Below are 18,908 nucleotides of genomic sequence, written 5' to 3'. Positions count from 1 at the left end.
TAAAGAGGAAGAAGGGCGGCTGTGGCGATGAGGGAAATATGGGGAATAGGGAAGTGACCCTGGGGGAAGGATTGGGAAAGGAGAATGTGGTTGTACATTAAAGATATATGAGGTGGACAATGGGGTTAGATTGGAAAACACCAGGTTATATGGTAGAGGAAGAGGTGGGGAGAAGGCTGATGAGAGGGAGAGCAGGGAAAAAGGCAAGGAACTTTGAAAAGAGGATGGAGGAAGGAAAGGGGGGAGAAATAGCAAGGAAATGCTGGGAAGAGATGAGGGAGAGATGAAGGAGAAGGAGGATAGGAGGGGTGCAGGAAGAGGAGAAAGGAAGAGTAGAGTATGAGGTGCTGGAGGAGAGAAACAGGAAAAGACAGGAGGAGAAGAGGTAGATAAAAATTGGAGAATCGGAATTTAATAAATGGAACAGGAGAGTGAGAGAAGAGAGTATATCGGAATATCTGAAAAAGAATTGGGCGGAGGAAAGGTGGAGAAGAATAATCAGATTCAGGCTAGGAAACGAGGTAAGAGAGGGATTATATTAAGAGGGGGAAGAAAAAAGGAGATGTAGGGTGTGTGGCAGAGAGGAGGAGGACATGGGAGTATGTGTGGGAAAGATGTGCAAGGCGAGAGATTGGAGAGAGGAAGAATTGGCAGGAGGTGGTGGAGAGGTTTTTGGGAAGAGACGGAAGGGGGAAGAATGGATGAAGGAGTTAGAAAAGATAAGAAAAAAGGAAGGGGAATGGGAAGGAGAAGGAGAGAGAAAGGGGGAGAGGGGAGAAAGGGGGAGAGAATGAGAGAGGAAGAAAGAGAGAGAGAGGAGGGGAGAATGAGAATGAGAGAGAAGAGAAAGAAAGAGAGAGAGTGAAAGAGAAAAAGGGAGAGTACAGCGGAAGCGGAGGTCCAGGTAGGCTATAAGGCGTAGAAGTAAGATTAGTAGTAAGAATTGAAAGAGGAGAAGGTACAAATAAGTTTAGATGTAAGAATTAGAATAAGGAAGCGAAGTGGAAGGAGAGAGGGAGAAAGAAGTACGGAAGCGAAGTAGGATGCGTGCGGAGGACGGAGAAATAGGTTAAGACAAGATAGGATAAGAGAGAACTGTAAAAAATTGTAACCCCATAAGGGATCAATACAGTTTTATACATACATATATACATAGAAACCAAACCACAAAAAGCGGACTTGTTTACAAAGCCGTTAGAAAGACTTAGATTTGAGAGTTTAAGAGATTGAATAGGAGAATTCGAGAGTAAAGAAACTTGTGAATGCATGCGAGCTTCACAATTCTATCCAAAGACTCATTTAGAAATAAGATGCGTTAACACTATAAGCAAACGAACAAAGTCGACACTAAGGGAGAGTGTTGGAGAAATAATAAATTAAAATAGTGACGACTCTGGTCGGTTGAATAAAGCGCGAAATGCGTAAAACCGATGTCGCCACTGCGTATCATTAAGTTTCCGCAGCGTCATTGTTTTCCGGCACTCCGGTAAGGGAGTGCTTTTGCTGTGCGCAGATCGCCATTAACGGTGTTCCGTATCACTTCGTCTTTTGTAAGAGTTAAGCAATATACAGTTTTTGGAGAAGCTACAGTGTTCTTATATTTAAAATATAACCAGTCCCAACATAATCAAATTTCCAGAACGTCGTTATCAAATCATATTATAATCATATTATAATATTAAATTTAATTAAGAGAAATAGCCATCTTATTTGTAAAATAAAAAACCTTAAAATAAAGATAATGGCCTTTATTCTGAGCTCACATTTAGAGGCACATTTAGAGAGTGCCACATTTAGAGATAAATATACTAGTAACACGACTAAAGTCAGTCGTATTCTCATCGCATATTTATAGCGCCTCTAACTTAGAGATACATTTATGACTACCATGTTGTATATCACGCTTATTACGCGCATACGGCACTGTGATTGGCCGTCAAATAGTTCATTATATCACGTGCCATGAGTTAAATTAGTAAATTTCATTTCGATTTTTCTTTCGACGCCACTGCAACACAAAACACAAACACACATATAATTGTAACAACATTCTTTAACCGATATTTTTATCGGAACTCGCGATCAGTATGAACTTCAAAAACGTCTATCCTATTTCGAAATACCCGCGGGCCACGATCACGCACTACATTTACTTCCCAAATTTCGATCGCATGATCAATGGACTAGTTTACACCAATATATTTTAATACGTAAAATAAATACTATACTGTCCAATGACAGCCGTTCCATTCTTTAAGAGGAATGGCTATGATTGGCCAGTGTAGTACGTATTAAAGTATATCGGTATAAACTAAGCCATAATCAATAAGAAGAGAATTGATATTTATCGATATTTATTGATATTTATCATTCGAGCCTCTTTTAACTTTATTTTAAGCCATAATCGTCAAATACATCCATGATATTGCAATTGAATGTGCTCTTTCAAGTTAGTTTCGCTTCGAAGTGCAAGATTCTTCGTGCTAATTTAGTCTTTCGAAGTGAAAATAGTGTCAAACAAAATGCAATCTTCATTGCACAACTATACTTTTAGAAGAAATTTCAGAATTGACCAAATATCATTAATATTGTTATGTAAAAAAAGTTCTATTATTTACAGAAATTTGATCTCTAATAATTTTATTAATGAAATCAATTATATAACAATGATAGAATTAATCAAACTTGCGAAGCATCGAGTACAACGCGCCGCTATTACGTATAAATGTACGTATAAATGTGCCCTCGGGCACATTTATTGGTACATTTATCGAGAATGGCATAAATATGCTATAAATGTGGTTCAGAATACGATTTTCATTATAAAGTTGCGCATTTAGGCTAAAAATGGCGATCTGCTTCTAAATGTGCCGCTAAATGTGCGCTTAGAATATTTATCGTGTCATCTAAGGCACATTTACGGTACGTTTGGAAACAGCACCCGAGCATCATTCTATCTTTGTTCAACTTTTAGTAAATAACAAAGATAGAACGACGCTTGTGTGCACACGGGTGATGTTTCCGAACGCAGCCTTACCCAAGCAGAACAGAAAATCACAATAATATCAAATGACATCAAGATGACATCAAAATGACATCAAAATGACATTGAAATGACATCATAATGACTTTTGATAGTCGTTATGATGTCATTTTGATATTATTGTGATTTTTTGTTCTGCTTGGGTAGAGGCACATTTAGCGATAGATGTGAGCTCAGAATTAGGGGCCAATGTATTGAATATTACCAGTTTAGAAAACCGGTAAAAGTTGATAAAAACTTATATAGCACGGATCATTTTCCTTTTGAGATATATTTTAGAAAGTATATTCTCTTAAGTAATACACGCTTTGAATTTTGTGACGATCTTTTTTGGTTCCTGAGAGATATATGCAACTTTGAAATATTAAAATTTTCGTAAGGAAGATTAGAGGGTTAATTGTGTATCTTAAAACGATGTGAAAATTACAAAAGTGCGGAAATTCACTAGAATATGTACGATTTCATTTGTCAAAATCTAGTAAATCTGTTCATTTTTGTAATTTTTACTTCGTCTCAAGATACACAATCGACTTCCAGGGCTGGAAGTAAGAAAAGCAGGTATCACGCCCAAATTAATGTGTTCCAAATGAAGCAGGATAGCGTTAGAAAGAGATAAAATACGTCTCAACTTGAACTAGCCTAGTTTACACCGATATACTTTAATACCTGCTAAATACTATGCTGCCCAGTCACAGCCGTTCCATTCTATAGAGAAATAGCTAATGATTGGCCAATGTAGCACTTAGTACGTATTGAAGTATATCGATGTAAACTAGGCTTATGCATATTTATTCACGTGCAGTGATTCTTGCGACGTTTCCAGACACAACTGTACATGTATTCTTCAAAAATTGCAGTTAGTAAATTTTAATTTTTTTGTTTTTCTTTTCTCAATCTGTTAATAAAATTGCTGTAGTAAGTAGTTTATACTATATGAGAACATTAATATGATAACATTAATTATTTTTTGTATAAATATCACGATTTTAAACTATTCGATCAAACAATGTTTTTTATTTTGTTTTAAATGTTGAATTTGGAGGTCGGGTACGTATATACGTAAGGTTGAGTAAAAAGTAACATATATACATGAATAATTATATCATATACCTATACTCCATCCAAAGAGCGAATATTATCGGTCCGCGCATAGGCGAGCAAAGTGGGGAGAACATGGCGACATACTCAATACCGTATACGTAGATACGGTATTATAATTTATTTCTAATAAATTTCAACATATTTTTCTCGCAGTGAACTCATACTAAAAAGGACACTTTAAACTTTAAAACTACAGCCTCCGATATACTACAAATAGATTAATAATTTTTATTCATCATTGTTTACCTGGCCTCGTTTATTTTTCTTCGCAGGAGATGACATTAGTGACACTACAATATTTAATTCTTCCATCGCACTTTGTAAATACTTTTTTAGCAGAAAAACATTAAAAATACTCGTTGACGCTGCACCAAACCGTTCAAGGATTATTTTGAGAAAATAATTGCAACTGTCAATATGTCAAATGGTCGTGCATGCCTTAGTGGAAAGAAACCCAAGGATTACAACTGAGGATATTGCTGAGAGGCTGAACATCGATAATTCAACCGCTTTTCGTCATTTAAAAAAGCTTGGATACGTTTCCAAGCTTGATACATGGGTGCCGCATCTCCTGACTGAAAGGAATAAGCTAAACCGTATGACTGTGGCTCTTTCTCTTCTCGAGTGTAACAAAAAAGAGCCTTTTTTAGATCGAATGGTAACAGGCGATGAAAAGTGGATTCTCTACAAAAACGTACAGCGAAAGAGGACATGGAAAACAGCAGCTGAAGGAGCAGAACCCGTAGCAAAGGCTGGCTTGCATCCGATGAAGGTGTTGCTGTGTGTTTGGTGGGATCGCAAGGGAATTATTTACTTTGAGCTGCTCCGACGCGGCGAAACAATCACGGCGGACAAGTACTGTGAGCAACTAACTAGACTCGCTGCAGCTATTCGAGAAAAACGTCCGATTTTGGCCAATCGAAAAGGCGTCATCTTCCACCACGACAATGCTAGGCCACACGTCGCTCAACAGACGCTGTGAAAACTGCAGGAGTTGCAATGGGAAATTTTGCAGCACCCGCCATATTCTCCAGATATTGCGCCTTCAGATTTTTATCTGTTCCGGTCTTTGCAGAATAGTTTAAATGGCAAGAATCTCAATTCTGAGGAAGCTGTCGAAAACCACCTTACAAACTTTTTTCAAGAAAAACGAAGTTCTTTCTTCAAAAATGGAATCGACAAGCTTGTAGATCGTTGGAAAACCATTGTAGAAAAGAATGGAGACTATATAATTGATTAATAAAAGTGTTATCTCTAAAATATAATCTATTGAAGTTTATATTTAAATCGGGCACGAACTTATGCAATCACCTGATACGTAAAATCATTGAAACATGATTATAGGAAAATATTGATTATAGAAAAATAAGTATCCTATTAAGTTTTAAAATTAAAAATGAAATTGATGTTACTTAGAGTCATGACTTTGACAACATGTCACGGTTAAGGTCATTGGAGCAGCCTTCCTTAAACTGGAGTTTTAATGAAAATTTGTTGATGTCAAATTGTTAAGAGAGGAATGTTTATTTGGTTTTCTTTTTCAATTTTGATTTTTGTTATTAATGTTATGTTATATTTCCTAAATTTGAGACTGATAATAAGTGACTGACTTAGTTACCATATAATTGTAAAAATTATCAATAAGTATAAGTAATAATGATAAACAATGTTTTGTTTCAACTTATCCCGCTATATATTACAACCAACCCCAAGCAAGGGGTTAAAAATAACAACGGTCACTTTTAGTGAAACTTAGTAATTCTTATATATTTATTGTATAAATGAAATATAAGATTTCTTCAAAATAATATACGATTCCGAAACCAGAATATAATACTTCCAAATGATCTACATAAAGTAAATTAAATCTTAATACACAGGAAGTAATCCTTTAAAAAATGTTACAACCAGCCCCGATGTCCTCTACTTATATTTGTATCATCTTTTCGTTATATTCTACTTGTGTATTTATATTTCTATTCTTTACATTTGCTCCTCATTGTATCACTGTCAATATGCTTCAGGATTACTAATATTTAATTTTGATAAGAATTTGGAAATAAGTACAGTTTACGAATTCCTAACCATTTACACTTAACAATAAATAAAGTAATAACTAGGAATTTATAAACTATACTTATTTCGAAATTCTTAGCAAAACTCTTCTTAGCGAAACTAAACAGTTACGAAGTAAATATAAAAAATATAAACATTTACTCTGTCTAGTTATTGAATACAATGTTTGAAAAGATTTAGAACTAAATTAAATTAGAAATATTTAGGTACAAAAATTAAAATACTTTAAAATCAGATATCTCAGCACAGAGAAGATTCCGCCACACCCGATTTAAAGTTCAAATTATTTAGAATTTACAATTATACATTAAGTAAATTACTTAGAATATTGCCCTTTACAATTATACATTAAGAATAAAATGATCCGTGCGCGTGTGCTACGTAAGTTTTTGTCAATTTTTACCGAGATGGCATTTAATGAATCCACATATTAGCGAAAACATTGGTAAATGTGCATATTAGGGAACTCATCCCCAATAACCTTGACCCTGATGTCAAGGTTATGATCCTAAGTAACATCCAAGAGGTTTTAGCTGTTGCTCGTTGTTTAGAAAATTATTCGGTAAATATGCATATTAGCGCCGACCTCACCGATTTCAATGACCTTGACATATGTTGTCAAGGACATGACTCTAAGTAACTTGCCAAAAATTTTAGCCGTCGCTCGTTGTTTATTACAAAGTTATTAACAATTTAAGTTTATGACTTTTCACGCAAAGCGAGATACGATTTTAAATGGATTTGCATCTTTGAGTGCAAAACGAGGTTTAGTTCATATCGCGAAAAAAGTGGCGGTTATGATCCGCCCCCCCCCTCCCCCCTTACGAGGGAGCTCCAGAAAATATAACTTAATCCAAACCAAATTTTAGTTTTAAATCAGAAATAGGTTTGGGTTAAGTTATTTCTTCCGGAAGTGGAGCCCCCCCCGTAGGAGGGGCGAAATCCATTGTTCTATGCATACACTTTCCACCCGAAGCGAGGTTCAACGCGATCTTATGTGCCTAGTTTTTTGATAGTGGGTTCCGCCCCCCTCCCGCAGAGGGGGGCGGAACCCACTGTATCCATGCCTATACTTTTTAAAGCAAAGTGAGATTTTACATGGGTTGTACATGAGTTGAACCTCGCTTTGCGTGAAAAGTTGTAAACCCATGTGGAATTTCACTTCTCATTAAAAAGTATATGCGTGGAGGCAGTATGTTCCGCCCCCCTGCGGGGGAGGCTCCACTATTGGAAAACTAGACACATAGGTTTGCGCTGAACCTCGCTTTGCGTGGAAAGTTGTAAACCCATGTGGAACCTCACTTCGCATTAAAGTGTATGCATGGACACAGTGGGTTCCGCCCTTCCTACGGGGGGGGGCTCCATTTCCGGAAGAAATATATACAGTCTTATGTCGCAAGTATTGGTCGGTCACTATCTTCGATTGTTAATAACTTTGTAATAAACAACGAGCGACGGCTAAAATTGTTTGCAAGTTACTTAGAGTCATGTCCTTGACAACATATGTCAAGGTCATTGAAATCAGTGAGGTCGGCGCTAATATGCATATTTACCGAGCATGAATTCTATATTAATTGTATATTTAAGTATTTAAGTAAATACGTGGGCGAGAGAGGGATTCCGTCCCTCCCCCGTTCACGCATTCACTTTACGATAACTATACAGAATTTAATACTAATAATTATCACGGATGTATGTGTGTTATTGGTTATAATTAACTATTGGTTATAATTAAATTGGTTATAATAACAAATATGTATGAAAAAAAAACCAATATAATTGTATAATTATAATTGTACGATTTATAATTGTACGGTTCTATGTGAATTCCACACATAATTCCATTTGTATATACATATAGATGCACACACACGTGTATACGTACGCATCTGTGATAATTATTAATTAAATTATTGTCTGCATAGTCTATTGCAAAGTGAATGCGTGAGCGAGGAAGGGCCGGAGCCTCTCCTCCTGCACTTCCGCCTCGAAAAATTCTAACCTAATCCAAACCAATATTTTTGTTCTTATCGTACAATTTAATTGTTAATAACTTTTTAATAAACAACAAGCAACGGTTAAAACCTCTTGAATGTTACTCAGGGTCATGACCTTGACAACATATGTCAAGGACAAGATCATTTGGGGTGAGTCCCTTAATATACATTTACCAAAACATCAACTATTTTGTGAGCTTAACACTGTCTCAGACGACAGTGTCTCGAATTATTTTCATCCTTACCATATTCCTCAGAAACTTAATGAAATTCAGAAACAAAAATGCGTTGAGTGTTATCGATAGACTTTAAAAATATAAAGAAAGTCCCGCTTTTTTTGAAAATTTAATGTTTAGTGAAGCATTCATAAAATACAAGAGACTTAAATTAGCATAATATTATAGTTACTATTATTCAAATATAAATTCTTACTGGGATCGTCGTATTGATAATCAGAATCGATGGAAAATTAATGTCTGGTATTGTATTTTAAACAGATAAATTATTGAATCTCAATTTTTAAATAACTTAATGGTAAGAGAATTAAAGCAATTTTTGCAAAATAATCTACCGGAATTGTTAGAGATCTAGTTTACACCGATATACTTTAATATGTACTAAATACTATACTGGTCAATAACAACCATTCCATTCTTTAGAAAAATGGCTATGATTGGTCAGTGTAGTACTTAGTACATATATTAAAGTATATCGGTATAAATACAAATTTAAAACTTATAAGGCAGATGGCTCCAGCATGATAGTGCATCTCCATATAAATATCACGCTATTCGAAACTTCTTGAATGAAAGATATGTTCACAATGTTATATATAGATCTTGGCCACCAAATTCTTTTGATTTTACATCGCTAGATTTTATTCTGTGAGAGGATATATTAAAGAGATTATTTTTGAAAGAGAATCAACAACTGGAAAAAATATAAAGAAACGTTTTACTAGAGCAAGACATTTCAATTGAAATTATAAGTAGCATAAAAATTTCATTTATATTAAGACTGCAAATATGCATGCCGGTAATAGTCTATCATTCGAGGAAAGAATGTAATATTAATAAAAAAAGAAAGTTCAAACGTGAGAGACAAGGAAACTCATGTTAATCAAAGATCCTACCTGTGAGAAACAAAAGAACCCACGTTAATAATCAGCACTCCAAACGTGAGAAACAATGCGAAACTCAATTAATCAAGCAACGCATATTATTGTTAACAGAACTTTAAATAGCTTCAACTGTGAAATACTTAGATCGAAATAAAACTTTATGGATGTTTTAAAAACGTTTTGTTGTCAGTTGCAAGAATATGTTATAAAAAATTGAGGGTTTCTATTTTAAAAAACCTAGTCGACTTTGACGTGATTTTGGCAATTATATCCAAGGACGAACTAACATTGTCACATTATTTCTCTTTGAAAATTGTACAACTTTTGTTTAAAACATTTTTTAGAAAAAAAATTCATTATTTCTCCATAAATCATCTAAATTGATTAAAATAGATCACCTATTTTGTTTTACATATATTTGTTTTTTACAGCGTTTTTCGATACTTCATGGCCAGATATGGATCAAAATGATAAAAAACTACCAAACAAGATAGAGAATATAATAAAGGGACCTTGCGGATGCATACCTGATTGCTCTCTATATCAATATCCCATAGAAAGCTCTTTTGGAACGCTCGATTCTACTGTTTACTATAGCGCTAGCGGTTTCTCAAAAAACTCTCGGTAAAAGATCAATTCAATTGCATGAAACATCAAAATTATACACATATATATTCTGTAATTAGAATTATTCGAATGACTACCAAATCTGTTTAATTAGAGTAGACGTTCTAATTACTGCCACCTTAAGTCTAACTTCATTTACCGTTTTGGGTGTTGCTGAAGCTAAAAAATGCCTCACTTTGAATCATAATGTTATTTAATAATTCTATTATTATAAAAAAAATTATTATGCAGTACATATAAATACTCAAATTAATAATAAATAAAAATCTATAGAAATTTACGATGTTCCCATGACTGTCATTTAAAAAAAATGTTGTCCGTATGATTGACATCCGGTAATTGCCAATTCCTTTAACTGTAGCCAGATCACTGCCAGTCCCAGTACCAGTCTCGCTCTGCCCGAAAAGAAGTTAAAGTCTGTAGATGAGTGTCAATTATGCATACTTGTGATGTGCTTCTTGCCCCGAATACTGACGGCAGTCTGACGGACAAATAAGAAAATATTGTCCCTATTGCTGTCAGCGTTAATGATAATAATTTAACATAAAATATCACTTATTTCACACATTATTTCATTAAAATGATTCTTATATAGCTCATTAATTCATTTTACATAATCAATGTAGGTTATATAATAAAATTATTGCTCTTTCTTTAGTACGACTTTTGCATCGCCTTTTATTTACGTAGTCGCACTTTTGATACTCAAACTTAATGTTCAGTTTTTAACATTAATTTTTAAATATTAAGTAAAAACAAATACGTGTCATTTTTTGTTTTTATATAAATTAAAGTATTGATTTAATAACACAATTCTTTTTGAATATGTTTGTTTACAAATTTATTTTTTATCAAGTAAAATAAATAAAACGGCAGTTATAGGGACATTGGTAGTAATTGGGACATCTACCCTATATACTTCAAAACTTTTTATACGAAACACAAACAAAATTTTATATATATTTTTTTTTGTTTATGCATAGTGTAAAAATAATTTATTTATTTTCAATTAGTTAGATAATTTTTAATTACACTTCAAAAATCCCTTCATATGAAATACAAACGATTCCATAAGAAAATTTTGAAAAAAATCATTAATTATCAATTAATTTTATATCTTAATTTATATCCTAAGTTTCATGAATTAAATATAATTTATTTCCTTTTTATTTTAATTACCTTGAATCAATCGTTACAGTCTTATGTCCCAAGTAGCAAAATGACGTCATAATAACGATAAATTTAGATCACAAAATGACCAATATGATATTGTTTTATTATATATCATAGTTAATTTCACATCAAGTAACAGTGACATTAAAAGACGACATAATGACGTATATTTTTAATAATTTATGGTCTATGACATCGGCTAATAATTGTTTAAAAGATGTCATTTTGAAGACGTCCTAAAGTCGTTCAAATAAAGTCCTTTTGTAACTTGTATTGGGATTATAGTTTACCGTTTATCGTTATGTGGCGCACTATTCTCTATCTATACCCGTATTCAAATTTTTGTCATGATCGTATATAAAGTCAAAATGCAGCTAATAACATTGTAATAATTATTTATAAGAGTTTAATTTCTGATACAATCCCCATACAGGATAATTCAGATATTGAATTGATTTTTGGGAAATCGGACAGATAGATGCCCGATCTTATTCGAACAGATATTGTCCAAATAAGTGAAAATTGTTCGTTATTATCCACTTAAGATATAAAATGGAAATTAACTTCCATAGAAATAAAATCCTTAATTTTAAAAATAAATAATTTGAGTTTATCTATATATGCATATACAAGGTGTCTGATAATAACCGCCCCACCCGTAATGTGCAGATGGAGCAGGTTAAACCGAGCAGGAAAGTCCTTTACTATTTTGCGATTTTCATAATAATTATTGAAAAATTAATTTAAAAAAATCGACCAATTCGCGCGAGTATAAGCACAAGATGATTTAATTAATCTCAATGAAATTAACATTTTTGAGTTAGATGAGACCTGCAACGAGAGCGTCGAAGCACACATGATAAAAAACGACATGAGAGACAAAGATTGTTTCAGAGCTAGATGTAACTTACAATTCTGTGTGAAGGACAGTAGAAAACGGTGCACGCAATTAATTGATAATTAGAGAGATGAACGCAGAAAAGTAATTCTTAATTTCTAATTAAATTCTAATTATTTTCTTCAATAATTATTGAAAAATTAATTTTAAAAAATCGACCAATTCGCGCGAGTATAAGCGCGTAGCGAAAAGAGCCAACCCAAAAAGTATGCGATCGCTAGGCGCGCGACAAAATTTTGGGAGGAGCGCTCTATAAATGACAACGGTTATGTATGAACGGTACATAACGATGGATTCTCACATCCTAACAATATCGATACTGCCCATCAAGCCGTCCTTTCTTACTGCGCAACAATACTCGAGCGAATTGGCCGATCTTTTTTAATTAATTTCTCATTAATTATTGTGAAGATCGCAAAACGGTACAAGACCTTCCTACTCGGTTTAACCCGTTGTACCTGCACATTACGAGTGGGACGATTATTATCAAACACTCTATATATTACATTAATATGTGTTATTATATATTAATGCTGATTAATCTTATTTTTGCTATCAAACAAACGTCAGAAAATGATGTCCCATGGATCTGACATATCGATATCATTTTTAACTCTCATGAGATCTAATAACTTAGGACATCTAATTGGTCATTTCATGGCCAAAATTTATTGTCATTGTGACGTCATTTTGCTACTTGGGATAGAATCGATCATAAAGTTAATAATTAAATAAATAAATAAAAATAATTTATATGCATTTAATTGATAAAACTCGCGATTTAATTTATATAGAAATCCCGATATTTTGCTTCAAATAGACAGTAAATGTACTTTTTTTTATTTATCCGCCCAATTTCAAATAATCTGTTTAATAATCTGAATCCCTTATTGTTGAGATTGTAGAAATTAAATTGACAAAGAAGGGATATACTTTAGATCTTATGTTAGTACCCGTCTTTTGTAGACTCTGTGAAGTTGGCACCTGATCTTTCAAAAAACTAAATTTTTTTTAAAGTTCTGAGTGCACCCCGAAGAATTCTAGAGTTCCTTATTAATTTTAAAAATAGTTCTGGCGAATTAAGCTTAAAAAACCATTGATGAATCTTAGGGGGTGCTAACTTCATAAAACTTCACAGAACTTAGAAATTTTTCGATCCGATATACGAAAAATTTCTAAGTTCCGATGGGTAAAAAATTTTTTGGGAATCCCGACCGTTTCATCAGAGTTCTGGATAGCACTTTACGAGTTCTACCAATAACTCTTAATGCTTGGAGCGCTAAGACCGATATATAAAGTCCTCGCGATTTTTCATATGTTAAATGAAAGACCAAAAATTTTTTTTAAAGTTCTGGCAATTTTATTGAGAGTTCTTGGTAGCACCTCAAGAGTTCTATAAGAAATCCTAATGGCAAAATTAATTATTTTTAGTGATTATAATGTTATCGCTGATTTAATGATTTCATTTTGAAAAGTTAGCACCTCGAAGATTCATCAATAATGGTTTTTTAAACTTAATTCACCAGAACTATTTTTAAAATTAATAGGGGTCTCTAGAACTCTTTGGGATGCACTCAGAACTTTAAAAAAATTTAGTTTTTTGAAAGATGACATGCCTTCACAGAGGTGTAGACTTTATATTTCATAGCAAAAACTTGAATACAAGCTAGTTAAATCTGATTTTGTCGCGTAATAGCAAGTGAAGGGGAACACATATATAACAAAATATTATATATTGCGAAAATATTATTACATTATACTGTTATGATGTTACAAAATAATACGTATGATTTATTACAGTTGTACTCGTATATAGGTGTACAAATGAATAATCCAAATTTTTCAGCGAAATTCAAGGTTTATTTTAAAAGAAAGTAAAACAAATTTTTCAGTCGAAATATTCACCGTTGCTTTCTATAACTTTTAGGCAGCTGATGAATTCCATTTCAGAAAAATGCTATCTTTGGACATGATGAAATAGTCAAGCCATTTTTGTATCGAATAAGGCATATTGCATCGATCGGAACAAGAGGTAATCGGAAGAAGCTATGTCTGGTGAATACGCCGGGTACACGTCCCAGCCAAGATTCATTATGGTGCCTTTTGTCTTAGAAGCAATATGTGGGCTGGCGTTGTCATCCAGCAATTTCATAGGACGTTTTTCTTTGCTAATATACGTTTTCGTTTCAATTCTTGACTCAAGCGGACTTGATTTAATTAGCGTTGGTAGCAGCCCGCAGTAACTGTTTCAACAGCTCATAATAAATCACGCCTTTGATATCCCAAATTCAGAGCAGAACCTTCTTTCCGAAGCGTTTAGACTTTGCAACCGATGTTGATGGTTCGCCGGGATTTACCCATGACTTTCTGCGTTTCAAGTTGTCGTAGATATCCATTTCTCATCGCTCGTAACGATTTTCTACAAGAAAAACTTATTTCTATGCTGCTTATTGAGAAGAGAAAGACACGCTGCCACTCGTTGATTTTTATTGGCTTCAGTGAATTCATGCGAAACCCATTTTCCTTCTTTTTGGATCTTTTCCATCTCGTGTTTGAAAATAGTTTATTGCGTCACTCTCAACTGCTTTGCAAGCTCTTTTTGCGTTTGTGCCGAATTTTCAGCGAGCAGTTGCTCCAAATTATCGTTGTCACTTCCGAGGGCCTCCAGTAGGCCTATTCTCCAACTTCGTAACGACAATGTCGTTATCGTTACGTGTCGTTGTGCAGCTAAAACGTATCGGAAAATAGCTGCGTAACGACGCGTAACGATAGCGAATTTGTCGTAAAAAGTTACAGAATAGGGGTACAGGGCGTTTTGTTTGTCGATCAGACTGAAATCACCGCTTTTAAACCGCTTAAACCAAAATGCGCACATATCGTACAATACAATATCTTCGCCGAGAAAGGAACAGATCGATCGCTTTTGCAGAATTTTTTTCTTGTTGGAATTCGTAAAGAATAGTAATAATACAGTATCGGATATGCACTTTATCTATTGCCATTTTTGACTCTACTGAATTGAATACTTTTTAAAGTTATGTTGGTACTTTCGCCAAACTATAAATGTCATTTTTAAATAGCTATATGTTAACATTACCGACGAGATATTATCATTAAAGACCGGTGGTCTTATGGGATTTAGTGTGACTGGAAAAAGAACTTGCTGCGCGTTATTTTAGTTCATCCAGTTATTGTTTTATTATCAAAAATGTAATAGATCTTTTATGTAACTGCCTCAAGAACAACAAAATAAACATTTTATTGTAAAATTACTGTTTTATTATTGACAATGCAAAGATTTACTTACCTACAGTAGCGCGTGGCGAGTTTTTCTCCAGTAATATGCTAAATCCCATAAGACCATCGGTCATTAATAATATCTTGTCGGTGTTTTCAATAATAAAACAATAATTGGATGAACTACAATAACCGTATGAATCAAATAATTCGTGTAATTATCTTCAATACACTCAAACGGCCGGTAATGTTAACATACTTCAATTACCTCCGGGCTCACTTGATGGTCACAGAAATTTACCCAAGGCTGACGGTCTTTAATAGTATCTCGTCGGTGCCAGGGCTGACGCTCTTTAATAGTCATTATTGGGTTGATGATAAGGTTCTGATACGTCGTATGAGCATTGTGTTGATATCGGTTATTGCGTTTCAAATAATCAGCCCATTTCTGAGCTAATATGTGAGTCTCTTTTTCACATAAGTGACCTTTGCGCATGTATAAAGTGTTAGTCTAGTAAACTTCGGTCGAAAGTGCGCGTATATGTGTATATTCTTGTAAAGCGAGTGTGTTGGTCTCGTGATAAGGAAACCGGCCACATTGCCCCTCTGTGCTTTGTGCTTTGGGTTACATAATTTCTACCCATATAGTTTACATCATCTATTACAATGGACACAGATACAGCCATGAATATAGATTCCATGCCAGAAAAAGACAAAAACAAAAATAATGTCCAGAATAATTTAAGGCTAATAGATGCCTGGAATAACTCTAATAGGAATTATCTACCCTTTGATGCCCGGCTTGTTACAAAGGCTCAAAGGGCTAATCTAAAAAGAATTTCCTCTGCATTGTCCACCAAATCCCCAGAAACCAAAAAACTCACGAGGGAGGCACAAGATCCTCGTTTCTTGAACAAATACTTTCTAGATTCCAAATCTCCCTTTGTGGTGAATATAAAAAATCTAATCTCCCCTTCATCCCAACATAAGATCTCTTCTAGTCCAGGAACCAGAAGCCAAAAGTGTCTTCACACATAATATATTAGGTACCTCCCGCAATTTGGAGACAAAACAATATGGCACCATCGTCTTTGGTAAACGTATCTATAAACATATAAACCTCTTCAAACAGGCCTTTGACTTGAAAATTTCTGGAAGGAATAAGTTTACAGTATCTTTCTCTGAAGGCTCCACAGCCAATAAATTTGTTGACTATTTCAACAAGAACGTGTGCTCAATATTTCAAGATGAGTCATGGCTCGCATATATCCCTAACTATAAAGTTATTAAACAATATATCATTAGAGGCATAGATGACAATAATACACCAGAGGAACTATCAATGAATATTCGTCCTCCTCCTGAATGGGGCATTTTATGGACTCCTCCTTTCGAAATTGCTTGTTTAAAGAAAAGTATTCATACTAAACGAGATGACGGCACGTCCTCTTTTAAATACGTTGACACTACTATATATACCTATTGCTCGCTTTAGAACAACCTCATCCTCATCAAGCTTAATTTACATGGGTCTTTTTCTAGAACCATTCGTTTAGAGAGTGCGTTGCCGTCAGAGATGTCAACGTTTTTGTCACCTGTCTAAGTTCTGCAGAACTTCAGATATTAAATCAAGCTGCATCAGATGTGGTGAGAACCGATCTTCCTCTCATGACGACACCAAATGTAAGTCTGATAAACCTCGTTGCATTAATTGCAAGAGACACAAACTTTCCAAATTAAATTATGAGGCACCAACACCTCATACCCCATTTTCATTCGCCAAAAAAGATAAAGAAATTAGCAGCATATCATAACGTCTCTCCGGCTGAGGTCCAGACTTTATTGAATAAAAAAGGGGGAATAATCCTCCTGGGGGATGTTCTTGTCTGCTCTGGGCGCCCCTCTTCCTACCCTGAATGACTTTCTTTCACCTAATTTAGCGAAAAACCTTAATTCCTCCAAAACTTTGAGCAAAAATATGGCATCTCATAACCTTCCCACTAATCTTTGTTATTGCTTTCCGCCTCTATCACAAAAGAAGAATATACTTCCTCCCTCTCCAACTAATAAAAAAATAAATCCCCAATCTACCTGTCCGAAAGAAACTATTATCAACCCAGAAGGACAACATCAAGCACTCTTATCTCTCTTATCCTCCCTCTAATAATCCTATTAGATATAAAAAAAAAGAAACTGAACCTAACCTCAATATTAATAAAATATCAGCTCGTAACTTTTCACCCTCCGATAATAACGCTGACGTTGAAAACTCGGCTTCCTATTTCACTTTAAAACCACCTCTAGAAATCCTTAATGCATGGATCTCTCAATGTCAAAATAAATTCTCCTGCATCAAATTTGTCTATAGAGATGTCCTCATTGAAATGGGCATCCTGCCGAAAATGTTCGATTAAAACCAATTAAAACATAATCCGTTTTAATCGGTTTTAATCGGTTCAATCCGCGCCCGGATTAAAAAGTAATCGATTTTAATTCCGAACGAATTATAATCGGTTTTAATATCGCTTTCGCGGATTATTTCCAATCCGAATTACTTTTGTCTTTCTCCGACAGATTCACATTGCATTAAAACCGATTTAATTATAACTTATGAAATCGTATAATTTCGGATTGAGGTGGATGTATATCACTCAACATTAATCCGCCTGAAGCGTACTAAATTCGATTTGACTATTTTCAATCGGTTTTAATATCGTATTTTCGGTGCAGAAATCCCGATCGATTCGGATTACTTTTTTTTTAATCAGTTTTAATTGAACATTTTCGGCAGGGCAATAACCTTCTCAAAAATGCTGTTTGCACTTAATCTGTTTACACTTACATATACATAATCACACACAAGCCCCATACAAATCCCTCTGTAAATATTCTTCAGTGGAACTGTCGTTCGGTATTGAGATGTCTGCCTGAGATTTGTTTCATGTTAAAGGAGCATAAAATAAATATTGCCGTCTGTAAAACACGACTCGACGAAAACGTGCATCCCACTTTTGCGAATCATATACCAATCTCCAAAGACCGCAATAGACAAGGCGGTGGCGTTGCAATTTTAGTCGAAAAAAGACTCAGAGTCTCGATAATTCAAGATGCATATATTGAACAACTGTGCACCCGGAATGATATAGAATTCATTTTAAGTAAGATATGGTTGGGATTGGATGCACATTTATATTTATTCCTTATATAGTCCCCCTTATGGTAGTAATCATTGCCCTATCGAGCCTCATGCTTTTGGCATGACATAATGCAATATTGTTCTTCCTTCGAATCCATCATAATTTGCTGTGACGTAAATGTAAAAAGCCCGCTCTGGTCTACGCAGGTACAGTGGACGAACGGAGAGGGAAATAAACTGGAACAAGCAATCACCAATACAAATTTGATATGTATAAATAATGGCGTTATAACTTTGGCGGTCACCCCAGGATTTTTCATCTTCTTCGGTGCTGGACATAACGATTACATCGACTTCAATAGCTAACAGTTGCACAATGACTATCCTACAAACGCTTCTTTTGGCAGACCCGCCTTTTTTACATCAAAAATCGGTTGGAAAACTTTCAAATCCAAATGCCGTGCAACAGCAGAGAATTTTCATATCAATTCTCCAGACCT

General features: G+C 34.5%; 1 protein-coding gene across 1 annotated transcript in view; it reads left to right on the top strand.

Annotated features, from left to right (window-relative positions):
• Positions 1-18,908, top strand: part of LOC115238149 (sodium channel protein Nach-like) — a 132,300-nt gene that overhangs the window by 95,653 nt on the left and 17,739 nt on the right. Inside the window, exon 8 of the mRNA XM_029811734.1 lies at positions 9,769-9,961. Within this exon, the coding sequence (XP_029667594.1) occupies positions 9,769-9,961 (193 nt within the window). The remainder of the gene's footprint in view (positions 1-9,768; positions 9,962-18,908) is intronic.

Source organism: Formica exsecta, unplaced genomic scaffold (genome assembly GCF_003651465.1).
Source record: "Formica exsecta isolate Colony F162 unplaced genomic scaffold, ASM365146v1 scaffold322, whole genome shotgun sequence".
Taxonomy (NCBI): domain Eukaryota; kingdom Metazoa; phylum Arthropoda; class Insecta; order Hymenoptera; family Formicidae; genus Formica; species Formica exsecta.
The sequence above is the reverse complement of the archived record's forward strand: the minus strand, read 5'-3'. Positions and strand labels throughout refer to the sequence as shown.